Here is a 19,532-nt window from a genome sequence, read left to right as displayed (position 1 = left end):
TGATCAAAAAAAAAAAAAATAAAAAAAAAAAAAAAAGAAAGAAGGAAGGAGGAGGGGTCAGTGACCTGAACATGCTCCATGCACTTGTTTTGAGGTGAGGGCTTTCGTCTTGTGGTTGGCGTTCTCAGCTCTGATATGCTGAACAAACCATTCCTAGGATGCCAAAGCGCAGTTTGGGTGAAAGGGTTAATTTGATTTGGTTTAAGCATTTCACCAGAAGTCTGGTTAAAATTTAAAGAAATGTTTTCCTTGGGTTTAAGGAGCAATCTAAGACACTGAACCCATGGCAGTAGGGCACCAGGCAAAAAAGAATTCCCATGTTTTTAGCCCTAGTTTGCAATTCAGTCCAGGGCTTGCAAAAACCAATTTCTGTGGCTCCCTATATAATCTCCGTGTGGCGCTAGAAAGTGGGCTGGATGATGCTGTTTCTAGTTTTTCTTTTTAGCCACATGTCACCAAATATAGCAGATGACATAAATGGCACATGGGATCATATGTGAAGGCAGGACTTTGGTGCGTGTCTGACTTCATTGACTCACGGTCCTAGCTCCTCTCAGGAAGTACTTACCTTTGTGTGTGTAAGATTTCATAAGAACCCCTGTTCTTACTCCCTAAAATTACTGTAACTTTGTATAACTTCCTGCTGTTGGCCAGCTTTTGAGAGCATGGGAGGTCTGTGACCCGTCAGCAGGGTCTCTGGATGGAAACCAACTGAATCGCGTCCATTGTTTGTTCCCTGTCCAGGCACCTGTTAAAAATGAACAAGAGCAGCTCTGACTTGGAAAAAGTGAGCCAGAGTTCTGCAGAAAGCCTCAGCCCGTCCTTCAGAGCAGCCCACGTCAGCTTCACCACGGGCTCCACAGACAGCCTTGCCTCAGACTCCAGGACCTGCAGCGATGGAGGTAACCACCCTGGCTTACATTCTACAGAGTCCGAAAACCAGACCTGGATTGGTTACTAGGATTTGGAAGGCCTGAGCAAGCCTTTTCAGTCCTGGAGCTGCTTTGTTCAGGAAGGAGACCTTACCCAGGGGCTGGTCAGGTTTATTTCCTCCGTGATTACAAGTGTACCACCTTGGTGACAGGGCAGACTGTTGAGGGTTGACTTGATGGTGCTGGTGCTGTGTTTACTGTGCAAGCATGAAGCCTTGAGTTTCTATCCCCAGAGATGGGCTGTGGGGACGCAAAGATTAGTGGATTCTTAGTGCTTGCTGGCTAGCCAGTCCAGCTGACTCGGTGAGCTGCAGAATTATTAGGAAACCTTTTCTCAAAAAATAAGATGGAGAAGTGATTGAGGAACGCACCTGATGTTAAATTAACCTCAGGCTGACACATGCATATGAAAACATACCATACACACATGCACACAGACACATACATACACACATACCATACACACACACAAATACACAACATGTTGGAAGTGCCCTGATTCTCTGAGTACCAAGTCAGCCATAAATAGTGCCTCCTGTCCACCAGAGTTCCTGGAACCTCAGATGTTTTGGTGTCTCATTTACATGCATGTACATGCATACATACATGTACACAATAATGTTTGCATAAATGTTTGTTAATTAAAATAGGATGGCTTTATGAGGCCATTGCCCAACCCTATTCTATATCAACCATTGAAACATAATATGTGGATATGTCCTGTTGCGCATATTTTTAAAAAAGAGCCCAAGGTTTTCTGCCCTTGTGGATTTAGTGGTAATGCTGATGACCTTTCTCGCCTTGGGCATGCTCTGTGTGACTCTTCTCTTACTCTTCTCCTAGGCTTCCTTCACATGCTAGAGTTATACCTGTCCTGGTGTGACTTATTCATTTTATGAAAGTACTTTTTCTCAAGTGGCATTTTTGGGGTAGAGGACCCCACAGCACATTTCTATCAGCAAACATAGATTATGAGTTCTCTCATGAGAAACCACCACTAGTTCTCACCCAATAACAGGAAATGTATTCATCTTGATTTGGGGGAAAAGTAACAAAAACAAGATTGTCCTTTTTTTTTCCTGCAGCTCCTCTAGCCCCCATCGCCTTCCTTTTCCCATCCCACTGTGCAAAAACTCAATGAGGCAGATTATTTCCTGCAAGCCTGAGTATCTGAGCCGTGCCCCCATGCTGTCCAGGTCCAGTGTGTTCTCTTGTGGTATCAAGAGAACCTGACTGAAGTGCTTTACCGTAGATCTGTTCTCAGAGCTGGGAAAGACACGATTAAAACATGCAGGACACGTGGGTGGGTGGGTGGGTGGGTGGGTGGCATAAGGCAGGAAAATCAGATTGCCCCAGAATATGAGAGCTTATAAATGAGTGTGGACGGAGGATTCCAGGATGCTTTTTTGAGAAGGTCGGACTTTTTTGAGAAGGCCGACAGCATGATTAGAAATGAGCATGTGGGAGATGAGAATCAAAGGATTTTCCAGGGTGCCAAAACAGTCCAGAGGAGCCAAAGGGACACTGGGAAAAGGAGAGCCACTTGACATGTTCTTCTGTGTGCAGACGAGGGAAGCGACCCTGTTCTGTGGGAAGCTGGGCTGCACAGTGCAAGGCATTCATTCCGAGCTGTCTGTAGAGTAGGATGCGGGGAGCCACCTGCATCTTGTGAGGACAATGGTGGCACTTGATAAAGGCATTTTCTCGTATTACTTTCTGAATAGCATGAATCAAAATGAATTTATTTTCATGGTTGTTTTAAAAAAAAATCAGCATTCAGTGGACAAGAACCTCAAAATTTAGGTTCCACTAGTAATCAAGGCGTGTTGACCCTTTGCAAGCTAGTTCTCTCCCTCTCCCTCTCCCTCTCCCTCTCCCTCTTCCTCTCCCTCTCCCTGTCTCTCTCTGTTGTTGCTGCTGCTCTTCCATATGGGTCTGGATCAGGGCTAAGTTTTGAAGCTGACAAGAGAAATCCTTCCTTTGGCTTCCCACCATGGATCAGGTCCACTTGCTTTTCGATGTTTTTGTTTTGCTTTGGGTTTGTTTTTTTGTTTGCTTGTTTGTTTGCTTGTTTTTATTTGGGGGGGCTGTTCTCTGTGTAGCCTTGACTGTCTTGAAACTTGCTCTGTAGAACAGGCTGGCCATGAACTCAGAGATGCTTTGCCTCCCAATAGCTGGGATTAAAGATGTGCAACTGCCCTCCCCCACCCTACTCCTACCCCCATCCCCTCCCCTCTGGCACTTTCAGACTCTTACAGAACCCTCTCGTCCTCCAGGCCCAAAAGTTCTTATCTGCTTATTTCTTATAACTGACATGCTTGTGCATCTCGACTTTTTGACATTTAGAACAGACACTGAGGCTGTGAATCAGAAGACAAGGCATCCAGCCAAGCTGAAGCTGTGGGAAATGGGAATCAGTGTCAGCCTCACTGGTGTTTTATGGAAAGGCAAAAGAAACCATTGGGTTATGCATTTATCTGCAGCAATAACTCACTGGTGAAGAAAAGCATATCTCCCTGGTGTTTTGCATCTCCGATGTGACCTGAGTTGAAGAAATGGTCACCCGATTGCCCATCACAGCTGTAGTTTATGTAAAATTGTTAGGAATTTATCTGCTGTCCAGCTTTAACAGCAAAAAAAGCATTTAAGTTGTATAAGGATATAAGCCCTGGTGGAGGCTCTAGCTTTTAATCCTAGAAGTTGGAGACAGAGGAGGGTAGATCTCTAAGTTCAAGGCCAGCCTGGTCTATGTAGATAGCCGGGGCTATGTAGAGAAACCATGTCTCAAAAATCCTGCTCCAACAAAAAAGAGAATATAGTTCAAAGCTGTTCAATTTTTAAAGTAGGAGTTTATCTACATTTTAAAGTAACAAAATGATATTTTTGTATCATTGTAAAACTTTCCACCTTGATCAGATCTCTTATCCCTCCTAGTACATCTGTTATGACAGTTTTGTCTGTGGGTGGCAGTTTGTTAAGCAGAGAGCTGCTGAGCAGAAGGACAAAGCTAGCGCAGCAGTGGTTTGGATTGCGTTTGGTTCCAGAAGGACAAATGCAATTGTTGGGTTGGGTCTGTTGAAGAGAATGGATGGTTGGCTGTGAGGGAGACATCACTGGCTAAATGGCCAGCAGAGGACCTTATGCGCTAAGCACCCACCTTTAAATACAAACCTAAAGCTGAGGATGGCTGTGCAGGCCTACATTCTGGCACTTGGGAGGAGGAAGCAAGAGCATCAGTAATGCAAAGTCATCCATAGCAATGTGGCTGGTAATCCAGGCCAGCTTGGCCTATAAGAGATGCTGACTCAAAACAGCTACAAAACCCCACAGAAATGCAGACTTAATGTCATATTAAGGTAGCTTCCCTCTTTAACGTAACTGAGTGATGCAACGGACAGAGGTTAGAATTTGCTGTTTAACAGGAAATCACCAGCGTCCGCAACAGAACAGAGCAGAGAGCTCTAACCATGCAGAGGACATGGACTCTCACCAATACAAGAGCCAGAACTGTACTGCTGGCTCTTATTTTATAGCTAGGAAGCCAGAGCTAGAGCAATGTAACTAAATATGTTATGGCATTAATCGCCTTGTTTTTCTCCACAGTAATGCCAATAGGTTTTTTTTTAATATATACATATATGTGCGGCGTGTTTCTATACATGCACTGTCATTCATCTGATAGATATTTGGCATAAACTATATGCTGGGTACAATTCCAGCTGCTGAAGACCCAGAAAAACTGCCCCGCTCTTTCCTTCACAGGGCACACGGCTAGTCACACACATGCAATGGAGAATGCTGTGGAGAAAGAGCGAGCCAGGAAGGGGGCGGGGAAGTGTAGAAGCTCCTGTCAAGGAGACAGGAAGTCCACAAAGATTAGACTAGTCAGGATGAGTGACAGCCTGACCTTCAGCAAGCGCTTGTTCCCCTCTCCGACAGTCACCTCCAGCTCTGCAGCGAAGAGGTCGGATTTTTTTTCAAAAAGATCCGCAAAGAGGCACCCACAACTGTCTACCTAAATTTAGTGTGTGCTCATCAGACAGGCTTATTAGATCGCTTGATCTTAAATCCATAGGTTCAGACCGATGCCTTATATAAGTAACTTATCCTAACCCAGTATATGCCCCCAGCCCATCAAGAACTGAGTTGGAAATTCTTTCCCAGATGTTGCTGAAGGACAGAGGTTTGTCCCAGAGGAAAATAGACTCTGTTTAAATACTCTGAGTATCCAGAGCTACCGTGCTGGCAAGAGGGTTCATCTTAAACAGTTCACTGTAAGCTGCAAAGAAGTCTGCAGTGGAAAGCCTCTCATCTGACGCTCCATCCCAGGGCCCATTGCCACTTTGAACACTTTTTTCTATGCCATTATGAATCAAAGTGTCATAACATTCAGCGTACTACTGAATTTTATGAAGTGGAATCCTGGGACACACACTGGGGAGATTTGTTTTGCGTACCTATCTGTGAGACAAATTCTTAAAAGAAATAGAATCGCTGCATTTAAATTTGGATGTATTTTAAGTAGTTGTCCTCAATTTGTCCTCTAAAAATGTCAGCTTACCTTTCTACTAACTGCATATGAAAAGTGACTTGAACGAAGTTTTAATGTAAGGACCCTCACTGGTTGTGTCACAACAAGGGTTTTGAAAGATCTCAATCTCAGAGGCCCAGCTGGGCTGCTGGCTGGAAGAGGAGGCATGGGGGCTGCCTTCCAAAGGGCATTGCGGCCTTGATTGCTGGTTGCAGGCATGATGGAGTGGTCTGTCGAGATTCCGCACAAATGCCACGTTTTCCGTCCAGCTGCAAAATGCTAATAATATGCTTCCAGCTCGAGCCACATTTATCTTCCTGGAAAAGCAAGGCATTCCTTTAAAAAGAATGCTCTGCCCTCCCGGTTCCTTTATTTTTCCATGTGATTATCCAGCTTCTTCAGGTTCTGGAATCAAATGAGAAATTGCACAACTTCCCTTTGGAAAATTGTGAATCTGGAGAATGCCTGAGCCCCTTCCCTACCCATCAGTTGGCAGAAACCTCCCAGACTGCCTCTTCCTGCGTGACACGGTGCCTACACAGGTGGTTTGTCTGTATTTTCCTCATCTCTAATGAGAGGAGCAAAGGGTACAGGATCTGGGCAGCGTTTTCTCCATCTGACTTGTTTCTAATGTCTTACACTTAGTAGGTGCTTACAAAATATTATCCAATGGAGTGGGCAAATCTTTGAAGCTGTTTGCTCGGCTACACTTGATTGGCAAGTGTCAATCTACAGAGAGTAGTTCAAATTTTTCGCATACACATAAAAATTCAATTGGCTTCACTTTACTGATTATTGGGGCAGTGGCTAATGCAAATGTGCAGAGCTTGGAGATCCCTTTAGATTGTAGACTGTGCCTTCTATAGCCATGCTTGTTCAGCCTGGCTACAGGCAGACAGTGGTACACAGAACCATGCCCACTCAGTATGGCCCAACACAGGGCTGACCACTTCCTGTGTAAACCCGGCTCTCATTTGGCTGTAGAGACTGTGGAAGTACCTATTAAAACCCAGCAAGGAGAGAAGACTCTATCATAAGGTAGACCTCATGTTACCACATTTGAACTTTCGCCCTGCATTCTGAGAAGGGACTAACCTGTTTTTTTTTGCTATCCTGACTTCTTTTTTGCTTTCTAAATATAAAGACACCAAACTCGTAGACAAGATGCTACCCTCCCTCTGCCTTTGTGAGATCCACCCAGCATGCCTCAGGTAACACTTTCCATCAGAGGAGCTTTCTCTTGTCCAAAGTACTTACATAAAAGGGATGAGTATGGTGTATGTGGAACTGTAGACTGGAAGGAAAACTCGGGAAATGGTGTTGAGAACCTCTTTGTCTTAGTTTGCATACAAAGTTACTCAGCCGGGAATTTAGCTTTCAATGTTAGAGTGTTTGCCTACTTCCCAGAAAAAAAATTCCCAGCCTTTCCTACTCTTCAGTGTAAGTCAGAAGTTGGAGACAGTGGTCCAATGCCAGCATGCAACCAGAATGTGGTGGAATTAGTTTCGTGGGCCATTGAGTTTGAGTCTTTCTGGCCATTGGCCAAAGCCGTTCAGGATTTCTTTTTAGGCAGATTTTCCTGGATCAGGTGGCTTACCTGTGAACTACAAAAGCATTTTGGGTGTCAGGGTATGCTTGTCCTCTTCCGGCTTTGCTGAGTGCAGACCGCAGCAGCTGCTATGAATGGTAACTTAGGCAATTCAGCATCCAAATGCTATTGGCCCAGGGCATTGTAGAAGAACTGGTACTCCAGGAAAGAATCAAGAAAGTCGGGGTCAGTGCCCTCTCACCCGGAGTGACAGCTGGAGAAATCAGTTCCATGTAGAAACATCCATTTCAAAGCAGCTCGAGTATAGCCACACTGGAGCAATTCCAGAACCCTGAGGTGTTTGCAGCTCCATCACTGAGTCTTCTCACCTGCTTGAATGGGTACAGGAATGTGCACGTGTGTGCGCTTGTGTGTAATGGTCAAAGACCACCTTCAAGTGTCAGCCACATGCTGTTGTGGTTGCTATGTAAGGTTTACGGCATGGTCTCATTGACCTGAACTGGACATAGTAGCCTAGATGGGCAAGCCCTAGGGAACCTGCCTGTCTCTCCTTCTCAACACTAGTGGTGGGATTACAAGCTTGGACCGCCATGTCTTTCCTTTTAAATGGATCCTGGAGCTCACACTAGGGTCTCTCTATCGCCTAAGTTGTCTCTCCAGATCCTTTTTTTATTTAAAAAAATGAAAATAGGTATGTATAAGGCCCAGTTAGATACATGAAGTCCACGCTTCAAGTGAGCCACCAGTCCCTGAGGAGCAACCTCACGGTTTTCCGTCTGCTGGGCAGGTATGTGATAAAGGAGTGGTTCTGCAGCGCCTCCTTCTCGTTAGCTGGAGCACCATGGCACAACCTCACAGAACCTAAGAAATTAAAACATATTTGACCGGCTTACCTGCCCATACCTGTTTCAGAGCACCTGGTATCCTTAATGTGCCCAAGCAGCTATAGGGTTCCAATCAAAATTGCCCACCAACTCAGTTCCTACAGGATTGTCATGGGGACACAGTAGGGTAGGAGGAGAGTCTTCTCCTCAGGTGCCTGAGCCCTTGTTCATTTCAGTTATAGTTTTTTTTTTTAATGGGGGAAACTGATGGATATGACTAGCTTATTCCTGCCTTTTGCTCTCAATCAAGTAGAAGCATAAAAGGGGATGCTGGTGGCATCCAGAAAGTTGACATTAAAGATGAGGACAGACCCAGCCAAGCTTAGGAAATCAGAACAAAGTTTAAAGGAACGACAGGCCAAGGCACTGACTTGTTAGCAGCCCCACTGGCACCTTGAGCAAGGGATGGGAAAGGAACCCTATCCCTGCGCACGCTGCTTCTGTCTCTGGAGGTACTGAATCAGGTGCAAACCAGGTCTTCAGATTTCACTCCACTCTCAACCTTCACTTTCAGCCCTTGCTCTAGTGATAGTACTACATTGGCTGTTTTCTGGTACCCAGAAGGCAAAGTGATGACAAAATCAATGTATCCCAAGTGCCTGCCTTTTTGCCCATGAACCTAGCCTTCTGGACTTGAGGAGCCTCATAGGCAGGTGTCATGCTCCTGGATTTTTAAAGTCAGGGTGTGAGGGAGCAATCCTCCTCCTTCGTCCATTTCTTCTGTTAGAATGGAAATGAATCACCTTTAAACTTTGTCCCCATTACTGACCCAGTCTGTGGGGGCAGAGCCACTTTCCTGGGGAGCATGAGACTTGAGGACTTCAGGTTTGCAGAGCCTGCTAAGGTCAGAGTCCAGTGTGGTCTCCCTGCCTCACACTGGCTGGTTCTGGGACCCTATCTGCTGCGACAACGAGGGAACAGTTCCTAGACATGGGAAGCCTGATGGTCCCCACTGTGCCTGTGCTGCTGCTGCTTGTCCAAGCCTCCTGGGACGAACATAAATCATTCACTTAGCCTTGTTAGCAGGAGCTCCCAACACCCCACCCTCTCTGAGCCTGCCTGCCTGTCTGTCTGCCTTTAGCTAAGCAGGGCCAGGTGGAAAGGGTAGCTGCAGTGATCCTGATCAGCTATATATAAACCAGGCAGCAAGAGCAAAAGCTAAGAGCAGGCTAAGAGAGGACGGGGAGGACAGTTTGCCATACCTCATGTGTATTGTTTAGTTTTCTTTTTTGTTGTTGTTGTGCGAGTGGGGCCTCATGTAGCCTAGGCTAGCCTTGAACTCAATATGCAGCTGAAGATGGTTCTGAATTTTTAATCCTTCTGGTTACTAAACTTTCTACAGACTTGCCTTACTGTAACTTCAGCAAGGTATTTGTGAAAGCTGAAAGTACTACACACTAAGAGAGATCTGATCAGGAGAGATGCACACTCATTAAAGTATGCCATGCTGTGGAGCATGAAGACATGAGTTCCAGAACCCATGTTACACACACACATGCACGCACATATCATCTATAATCCCAGTGCTGGAGAAACAGACAGGTTTGTCCCTAGAACTTGCTGGCCAGCTTACTCGCCCAATGGGTGATCCTCCTGCCAGTTAAAAGGCCTTTTCTTAAAAATCAGGGTAGGTGGCACCTTAGAAACGACAGCTAAGGTTGACCTTTGTCTTCTATGTTCATGTGTACATGTGTGTCCTTGTTTATACATTTATAGCCACACATACACACATCACAGAAACACAGACATAGAAGGTGGGATACAAAGCACTTTTTTTCCTCTAGTAAACAATACGTTCCTAAGCCTTAAAAAGTGGACTCAAGCTAGTGTGTTCAAGATTACGATTGTCCTTACAGCGCTGTTTGCCAAGCTTTAGAATCACCTACGTGTCTATCAAGAGATGGCTAGTTAAATTATGACATTTACCTTATGATAATATATTGTGACACTGAATTTAGGAGAAGGAAATAGATGAAATCTCTCCAAGATGTGAAGCAAAAAGTGGTGTTCTAAAGAACAGACACTATTTGCTCCCATGCATGAAGATTTATTTGGGTTATTGGAACAAGATGTAAGAAATTGCTGGTGGAGACGTTTCCTGGGTGAAAGGTGCTCAGTGCTAAGGAACCAAGCACAAGGGAGATGTAACTGTCCGTGTGTACCATTCACGCACCATGCACACACCATCTAAAGAAACAGAAAAGAAATGTGATAAAATGAATTGCTTTGAACCAACTTAAAAAAAAAAAAATTCCCACAACACCTGAGCCAGTGGCATTGATCCTTAGCCTGATGATTTCTGCTTCTCTTTCTAGGTCCACCATATGAACCCGCCCACTCACCCACCATCAGCAGAAAAAAACTCTTTGCTCCAGTCCCTTTCCCATCAGGCTCCACCGAGGATGTGTCTCCCAGTGGTCCTGCGCAGCCACCTCCTCTACCCCAGAAAAAGATAGTGAGCCGTGCGGCTTCTTCCCCTGATGGCTTCTTCTGGACCCAAGGTTCCCCTAAGCCACGGACAGCAAGTCCCAAGCTGAACCTAAGCCACTCAGAAACCAATGTCTGTGCCCACGACGAGCCTCCTTTTAGCTATTCCTTGAACCCTGGGAACCATTCCCATCATGCTTTCTCCTCATCTGAACCTTTGGAGAAAGCTTTCAAAGGCAGTGCCCCCTGGGCTCCCGCTGTGGGCCTGGCAGGCAGCAAAGGTGGCTGTGGGAGCCCTGGTCTTCAGTGCAGGGCGGCCACCTCCACCTCATCTTCCCAGCTCAGCGTATCCAGCCAGGCCTCCTCCGGCAGCACCCAGCTACAGCTTCACAGCCTTCTGAGTAGCATTAGCAGCAAGGAGGGCACCTATGCCAAGCTTGGGGGCCTCTACACCCAGTCCCTGGCCCGCCTAGTGACCAAGTGTGAAGACCTCTTCATGGGTGGCCAGAAAAAGGAACTGCGCTTCAACGAGAATAACTGGTCACTCTTCAAGCTGACGTGCAACAAGCCTTGTTGTGACTCAGGGGATGCGATTTACTACTGTGCCACCTGCTCCGAGGACCCTGGCAGCACCTATGCTGTGAAAGTAGGTACTACCCCCCCTTCCATTCTATGGTCTGACTGGTTGGTCCTGGACAAGTCATTCCTCCTCTCCAAGCTTTTGTAAGCAGACTGATTAGCAGGCTTCCCTTTACCCTTGGCACTGGGTAATCTCACTCTTTTCCTGGCCCTGGGGAGTAGTGCCTGGCATGAGTATAAGATGTGGTCAGTGCTCTTATGTTTGTGGTCCAGATGCAACAGGAAAATGGCTGTTAGTGCCACAGAGTTCACTCAAGTATTCAGCAGGTTTTTCTTCCCAAAGGTCTTAGCATAGAGGTGTGAACAGGAGATTCTTTATGGCACTTATGATCCAATAAAAGAGATGGACTGTTAAGTGGTGGAGGCAGGAACATTAGATTTAGGCATTGTCCTGAGCAGTGTAAGTGATGATAAGATAACATTTGCTCAGTATTTACTGTTACAGTTACTGTCTTGGCTGGTGGATTAGTTATCTATGCCACTGCAGTGAAGAGATTTTTCCTTGAAGAAACTTGTGATTTCACCAGAAAAGACAGATGAGAGCCCTGAGGAGCTCTGGAATCATCATTCAAAGGAGCTTTGTACACCTAAAAGCTACCCCTCCATAAAGACGGCATGGGGAAACTAAGAAACTCCATGTAGTTCACAGACATCAGGATCACAAAAGTCTTGGATTAGGTTATGGCCAAGAGAGCAGACACTGGTAGCAAGAAAATACTGTCAGGCTCCGTGATCCCAGCTACTCCAGAGGCTGAAGTAGGAGGATCCACAGTTCACGGCCTGCCTGGGCTACGCAGTGAGAAAAAGGCCCATCTGGGTAAATCAGCAAGACTCAGTCTTGCAATGGAAAATGGAGGGTTGGGATGTACCTCGGTAGTAAATCACTTGATTAGCGTACGTGAGGCCCCTGCTTTAATCACCGGTGCCACAGGAAATGAAAAGAGGAGGGGGGGAGGAAAGAGGAGGAAGAAGGCAGCAGTCGTAGCGGAGCTTTATGATACGAGTTCTCAGACTTCATTGTCACTTCATGCCTGAAGCCAGAAGCTGCCTTCCGAGTAAGTTAAATTTCATGCCCATTCCCCCAACCCAAGTGAAAAGAAGGAAAGTTCATTTTTCTTGCTAGGATGGCTGTACCCATCATATTTACTTTTTGACTTACACTGATACTTATACTGAAGCTAGATCCCATTTTAAGTTGCAAATATGGCAAGTCGAAAATGCATTGAATGCTCTACGGAACCTCCAGCCCAGCAGCTCAGCCATCATGGAGTGTCCATTGAGACTAAACAGGTTCCTTATTGGCCCTCCCACCCAGCATCCCAAGAAGGAAATTTTTATTTTTATTTTTATTTTTTTGAGACAGGGTTTCTCTGTGTAGCCTTGGCTGTCCTGGATCCACTTTGTAGACCAGGCTGGTCTTGATCCACCTGCCTCTGCCTCCCAAGTGCTCAAATTAAAGGCATGCATTGCCTCTGCTGCTGCCGCCCAACCAGGGAAAGAGCAACTTTGAAGTAAAATTGCTAACGAGTTTATATTTCTGCCTTTGCACTGTTATGATGTAGAGAAGACGAGTAACTGTTTGAAATCAGGGGCCATCTGCACGGGAGAGGATGACTGAAAAATTCTCTGAGCAAGGTGAACTGGATGCCCAGCTTGCCATGTGGACACCCTCGGGGAAAGGATGAAGGGAGGAAGGGCTAGATGTTCAGTGAAATGAGTACTTGGTATGTGACTAGTCCTCCAGTCTTCTTCTCCTTGACCCTGTCAATCATGTGCTCATGAGCTTTTGTCACTCTCCTTGCTTCCTGGTGCTAAACCTGGAGGTCTCAGGCAATCTTGAAGAGACTTAATTCAAAGAAAATGATGGGATTCCGTGGCAAGAGCCAAGCAGAGAGCCCAGCACTGAGTTCAAACCTTGGGCAGGGAATCTTTCCCAATATACAAGTGACTATACCAAATAGCCTGGAATCCAGGGCCCATCTTCCCCAATACACAACACAAAGTTCAGCTTTCCCAGAGGATGGTAGAAGCAAGCATTATCCCTGTTGCATCATGAGTTTAAGTCAGGAGAAAACCTGAAGATAAGCCTTGATCCCCACTGAAGAGGATCCCAGAGGGTTCCTATTTGACTTTCCTGGAGGAGCGGAATTTCACTGAACCATGTGAACAATGAAGTTTGGAGAATGGCATCAAATAATGCGATACTGTAATTAGCCAAGGCGTTATTACTGTGTAAATGTGCCTGCCGTGGCGGTGGGGGGAGGGGAGCTGTGAGCGTCATTTTGGCACGTGCAGCTGTTCCACTTCATTAGCAGTGCAGTCTAGACGGAATACAGTCATCCGAGAGCCCACGGGAGGGGGAGCTGGGCTCCTTCCCAGCCTCCGCCTGAGTGTGCCCCTGAGCTCAGTTCATCTGTGCATGTTAAGCAGGGAGCCGACACCGAAATCAGAGGCAGCATTGCTTCTGAATCCCGCGAACAATAGCAGATGGGCACCTGCTGGCACCTGACTCTGGAGCCTCCAATCACAGGCTCCTTGGCCTGCAACATTGAGGTGTGAACTGGCCCTTATAGCCTGACTCCATGAATATGTGGCAGAACGAGAGCAATTGTTCGTGTGGGTTTTGAAGCTGTTTCTGAGCTGTGTAGAGTTGCAATTCATAATTAGGGACTTGCGTGGACTGAGCCTTTGGGCCTTTCTTCTTTCTTTTTTTTTCCTTTTCTTTTCTTTTCTTTTCTTGTGGTTGTTGCTTAACAGACATGACTTGGTCCAGAATTTTGCCCATCCTTGAGGCTCCGGTTCCAAGGCTTAAGACAGGACAAAGTTTGCACAAAAGTTTGGAATTTGAGCCGAGCCAGAGGTCTTTGGAAAGTTCCAGGATTAAAACCAAGGGCAGGGTCGCCTGCACATGAAATGGGTGGCAGAGGAGGGGGATGGGGGTGAAGATCGTTGTCTCCATTCCTCATTCTTCATCTCAAATGTAGGATGATCTTAGGGTTCCCCACTCAGAAATGGGAGGGGGACCAGTTAGCTGTTCCTGGGGCAACTTTCTCCAGTGGAGGGGGGTGGCTGTGCTGTGGGGGCTTTCTGGAGGCCCTGCTCACTGATTTTGTCATGCAGCCAGCTAGGTTACTATTTACCCATTTCCTTCATTTACATCTCTGCAAAAATGTCAGTGGCTCAACTGGAGCTCTGGGCCTCTGGGTTTGCTGGGCTGGGGCCTTTTATACCCTGGAGGAAAGACAGCCTTGGAAGCCCTTTCCAGGGCCTGGCAGCTGCTCAGTCAAGGGTTGTAGAGAATGTGTAAACCGGCTCTGGATACCCTGCCCCACCACTGAATGGTTACAGACATAATGGCAAGAGCAGTCGCCATAGCAACCCCATCATTGCAGGCTCACCGTAGGCCTGGCTTGGTGCCCAAAGCCATACCTGCATCATTTAAGCTAATCCCTGGGAGCCAGCCGCCACTGCCCCATTTAAAGCACAGAGAAAACAGAATGAGAGATAAATGCCACCCATCACCCGCATTGTTGCTTCCGTGTTTGTAGCAGAATCTGCCCACTGAAATGTATTTGTAACCCACAAATCAATACTCAAAAGCATTTTCCCATCTGCATATGCTTTCTGCTCCGACCAAAAGCACATGTTATTTTTTAGTATATTCAGTGCCAGGGAGCCGGTGACAAGCCTTCCAGCAAAAATATGGGTTAGAGTTTTGTCAGTTCAATGTCAACAATATAGAGTAAATAAGGCCTTTCCAAGCACATTGCACCCAAGACAAAGTCATGTAGCCATCAGATGTTGAAAAGACTGTGACTGGAATCACCAAAGCCCTGCCCTATATTTGTGGGTGACTGGTTCCATATTTGCTAGTCCGGTATTTGAAGCTCCTTTACAAACCATAACTACTTCAGATAAGACTCTATGTAACTTGTCAAAGGTTGCCAAGTTAATATTTAAGCTTGTCTGTTCCTTCCTAAGGCCTCCACGTTTGACTTAAAGAACACTTCCCAGGCTCCTAGTTGGGTAAATAGTTTCAAATCAAAAGGTTCACTGTCCCCTCTCTTAGAACACCTACTACTTTGAGCTTTGTGGGATTATAGGAGATGTTTTGTGGAAAACCCCATGGGCAGCACAGTTCCCACATACGCAAGTGTCAAGTGTGGTTTGTACGCGCGCACGTGTGTGTGTGTGTGTGTGTGTGTGTGTACTGTTAAAAAAAAAAGAGGTCCCAGTGAACACCTTTTACCTATCCACCAAGACCTTGATCAGCAATGTTTGGTCAGCCACTGAGTATTTATAGTCAAGGCTTTTGTGAGAGACTCATCCCCACAAATTCTCTTTCATTTGAAAGTGTTCCGAGGCCGAGGAGATGGCTCAGCCAGTGAAGGAATTTGCTGTGCAGACCTTACAATATGAGTGTGAACAGCCACCATGGAAGGAGAAACCAATCAGGAGAAGTTGCCCTTTGATACTCTTACCTCCCCCACGCTCCATGACCCACACTCTCACATCACCTCCCTCACACACACATAGCATCATCATAAAAACAATAATAATGTCGAACTGAAAAAAAAAATCATAAAAGAATGCCAGAGGACTGTCATTTAAAAGCAGTGCAGTGTGGCTGGGTTTGCTGCAATGAGACCCTGGAGCAAGACCCTTTATGCATGGATATTCCAAATCAGTTTTATTAGTGTAATGAGGAGCAATTTCTGGGGTAGATATACTTTCTTTTTTATTTCTATTCTGCCTCCACAATAGAGAGATTAATGCGCTAATGTGCAACCCACTCCTTGGTTTGCTTTTAAAAAAAATATTCAGAGACTGAATGAATTCTTTGATGTAGAGTTCTGTGCTGTAAGGTTGATATAGCTGCAAGTAGGAATAAGGAGCTATGAATGGTCTATACAACTGAACTTTAGAAAACTTTGCCCAAAAGTCATGTGGTGCTTCCTGTAGCTAGGAGGTACCATTCTTCTCCTATCTAAAGCTGGGCAGCATTGCATGAAAAGCAGAGGACGAGAGAGACAGGGATACACAGAAAGAACAGCCCCTTTCCGTGTAATCACAAGGAAACTGAGGTCTGAGGATCTCCAGTTAAGTTGGGGCTGGGAAGAGTGTTAGCTTTCCTCTGGTGGCTGGCCCTAAGGGTATAAGCAGAAGAGACGAGGTGATGGCTGTTCGGACTCTCCCAGGAACCCTCCCACAGGTGTTTGAAATTATTTATTGATTTACTCCTGCTTTCAGGTCTGAAGATGCCCTCCAGCCCTGCTGGCTCCCTTTTCCAGGAGAGCGCCCTGTTTTCTTCTAGGCACTGTGGCTCGGCTCAGAGCAGAGTACAGCTTCCCCCAGCCATTTGCATGAGTCACCCCGAGGTCCTTTCATAGAGCAGGCGTTGCCCCTTACCTAAACCTAGGAAGCAGGGCAACTGAAGAGAGTGTGGCCAAGTCCTAAAGGTGTGAGGATACCATTGTCCCTGAAGTTCCCTGAGAAGGAGTATCCCCGCGGTGAAATAGCACCTGCTCTCATGCCAAAGGATGGGGAGGCAGACTGGATAGTGTGGAAACTGCTCAGAGACTCCAGCCTGGCCACTCTGTTTTTCCAAGAGCCGTATTTCTCTTGTTCCACAGTTCCCCCCGAAGCTCCACAGGCTTCAGTTATTTTCTTCTGTGGACCATGCTTCCCGTGTGGATTTTTCTCCCCCTGAAACAGAGCTTCTCTGTGTAGCCTTGGCTGCCCTGGAACTGGCTCTGTAGACCAGGCTGGCCTTGAACTCCCAGAGATCCTCACTCTGCCTCTGAACTGCTGAGATCAAAGGTGCACGCCACCACCTCCCGGCCTGGTGTGGATTATTAAAAATAAAAAAAAGGGAGGTGGGAGGGGGGGGGGAAATACTGCTTAAACCAAAATCTCAAAAAAAATGCTGTCATATATTTCTTCTTCACATTTTTCTAAAATTTGTACGCTTTAGCACTCTTTAGTCTTTGTGCGCCGGACGTGAGGTAAGGAGTTTACCTCTTGGTGTGAGGACGCCAAATATCCTGGCATTTGTTTCGCAGAACCATGGGTTCCACTCCTAACCTCGAATCTCCTTCTTGCCACAGATCTGCAAAACCCCGGAACCCAAGTCATCCTCCTACTGCAGCCCGTCTGTGCCAGTGCACTTCAACATCCAGCAAGACTGCGGCCACTTTGTGGCCTCTGTGCCCTCCAGCATGCTCGCCTCCCCCGACACATCCAGCAAGGACCCCGTGCCTGCCGCCCCCTCCCAACCCCCAGCCCAGGAGCAGGACTGTGTGGTGGTCATCACCCGGGAGGTGCCTCACCAGACGGCCTCCGACTTCGTGAGGGACTCCACGGCCAGCCACCGGTCAGAGCCTGAGGTTTACGAGCGCCGGGTGTGCTTCCTGCTTCTACAGCTCTGCAACGGGCTGGAGCACCTCAAAGAGCACGGTATCATCCACCGCGACCTGTGTCTGGAGAACCTGCTACTGGCGCACTGCAACCCTCAGGGCTCCCCGGGGGCCTCCTCCTCTCCCGCCGCGCCCACCACCACAACCACCACCACCACCACCACCACCACCACCACCACCTCCCGGTGCCCTTCTGCCACGCCCACAGCCGCCGCCGCCGCCTGCCAAGGAGGGTCCAGTGAGAAGCACCTGCCCCGGCTCATCATCAGCAACTTCCTGAAGGCCAAGCAGAAGCCAGGCGGCACCCCCAACCTGCAGCAGAAGAAGAGCCAGGCCAGGCTGGCCCCCGAGATCGTGTCTGCCTCCCAGTACCGCAAGTTTGATGAGTTCCAGGCCGGCATCCTCATCTATGAGCTGCTCCACCAGCCCAACCCGTTCGAGGTGCGAGCCCAGCTGCGGGAACGCGATTACCGGCGGGAGGACCTACCCCCGCTGCCCACGCTGTCCCTCTACTCTCCCGGCCTGCAGCAGCTGGCCCACCTGTTGCTCGAGGCCGACCCCATCAAGCGCATCCGCATAAGCGAGGCGAAGCGGGTGCTGCAGTGCCTGCTGTGGGGGCCGCGGCGGGAGCTGGTGGAGCAGCCTTGCGCCTCCGAGGAGGTGCTGTGTGGCACTCTGCACAACTGGATCGACATGAAGCGGGCCCTGATGATGATGAAGTTTGCCGAGAAGGCGGTAGACCGAAGGCGGGGTGTGGAGCTGGAGGACTGGCTCTGCTGCCAGTACCTGGCCTCGGCAGAGCCGGGGGCCCTCTTGCAGACCCTGAAGCTCCTGCAACTCCTCTGAGCCTCCAGCCAGACAGTTCCGCCGCCGCCTGCCACGCCCACCCTATACCCTTGGCTTGCCTGCATCCGGGTTCCCCTGGGAAATGGTACAAATGACTGTCATCGTTGGATGTAATATTTTTATATATACATATATAATATAAATATGAAAGACTGAAGGTGTCCTTTCACACACGCCAGCCCCCTCTCCTCACACAGCCCCCGTCCCTCCACCGCCCCCGGCCCTGTAATTATGTACAATTCAAGCTTCCTGCAAGGTCCTGAAGACAGTTCGACGGACAGAACAAAGCTTGGACTTCTGCCTCGCTACCCTGTTATGAAGTCTCCTCGCCCTTTTGTCAAACTGTTATTTAAAAACAAAAACAAAAACAACCTCCACAATAAAAAGCAAAATGTCTTACGTTATCTTCTTTTTAATTGAGTTGCAAGCAAATCCCTTTTACCTCCAAGTGCTCGAGTCCAGCAGACTCGTTGATGAGTAGAATCTATTTCCCACCGCAGAGGAGCACACTACCTGGAATTGCCTTTGATCTTGCTGTTCCAGGGTAGGGGAATGCCTATTGAAGCCGGGGTGTGTTGGGTGTGTTGAGATGGGTAAATGTTCTTTTTTTTCTTCCCACACAGCAGGATTGTTAGGTGGGATCCTGGGGGTTTGAAATGTAACCCTGCTGCTCTAAACAAACCCATCTCTGGTTTGCCAAAGCTGTTCTCATTGTACTATGGAGAGACCTGACTAAAAAGTAAAGCCCAGCTGCCTAGTTCTAAAGAAAGACCCCTACCATGGTCTTCCTACAATGTGGTAGGCTATTAAAACAAACAAACAAAAACAACAACAACAAAGAGAAGATAAAAGCAAGCAGCAGAGCAGCCATTGGTGTTTCCCATCAGGCCTCTGCAGCCAGAGATGGAAAAGTAGTTTCCTGTTGAGTCAGTTTGCCTTCTGCCATCCCCAGGCTCAACAGGAGATCTCTGTTTTCAACCCACTTGTCGATCTTTTGCTTTAACAAAAACTGTTTAACAGCTGGCCATTGTAATCCCAGCTCTTGAGAGGCAGAGGCAGGTGGCTCTCTGTAAGTTCGAGGCCAGCCTGATCTATATAGCAAGCTACAGTTCAGCCAGGGCTACGTAGTAAAACCCTGTCTTCAAAAACCCATCAAACCCATTTAACATATATCAGTATACCTTCTATCTTTTGAAGCTAATAATATTGTGCCTTAAAAAAAAAAAATTAAGAGGCAGTAGATCTATCCTCCTAAAACCGAATGCACACATATATGACTCCTTCAAGGAAAATATCTCCAAGGCCGCT

The 19,532-nt window shown here is 47.3% G+C and overlaps 1 protein-coding gene across 2 annotated transcripts in view; it reads left to right on the top strand.

Annotated features, from left to right (window-relative positions):
• Prag1 (PEAK1 related, kinase-activating pseudokinase 1) overlaps positions 1–18,623 on the top strand; it is a 53,168-nt gene extending 34,545 nt beyond the window's left edge. For both annotated transcript variants that reach the window (XM_055593451.1, XM_055593450.1), the window contains exons 4-6: positions 745–902; positions 10,212–10,969; positions 17,070–18,623. In XM_055593451.1, coding sequence (XP_055449426.1) covers positions 745–902; positions 10,212–10,969; positions 17,070–18,224 — 2,071 coding nt within the window. In that variant the 3' untranslated portion in view covers positions 18,225–18,623. The remainder of the gene's footprint in view (positions 1–744; positions 903–10,211; positions 10,970–17,069) is intronic.
• The last annotated feature ends 909 nt before the right edge of the window (positions 18,624–19,532 follow it).

This window comes from Psammomys obesus, unplaced genomic scaffold, assembly GCF_907164565.1.
Source record: "Psammomys obesus unplaced genomic scaffold, mPsaObe1.curated_primary_1811, whole genome shotgun sequence".
NCBI classification, from domain to species: Eukaryota; Metazoa; Chordata; class Mammalia; order Rodentia; family Muridae; genus Psammomys; species Psammomys obesus.
Note: the sequence above shows the minus strand (reverse complement) of the source record. Positions and strands in the feature narration are given on the sequence as shown.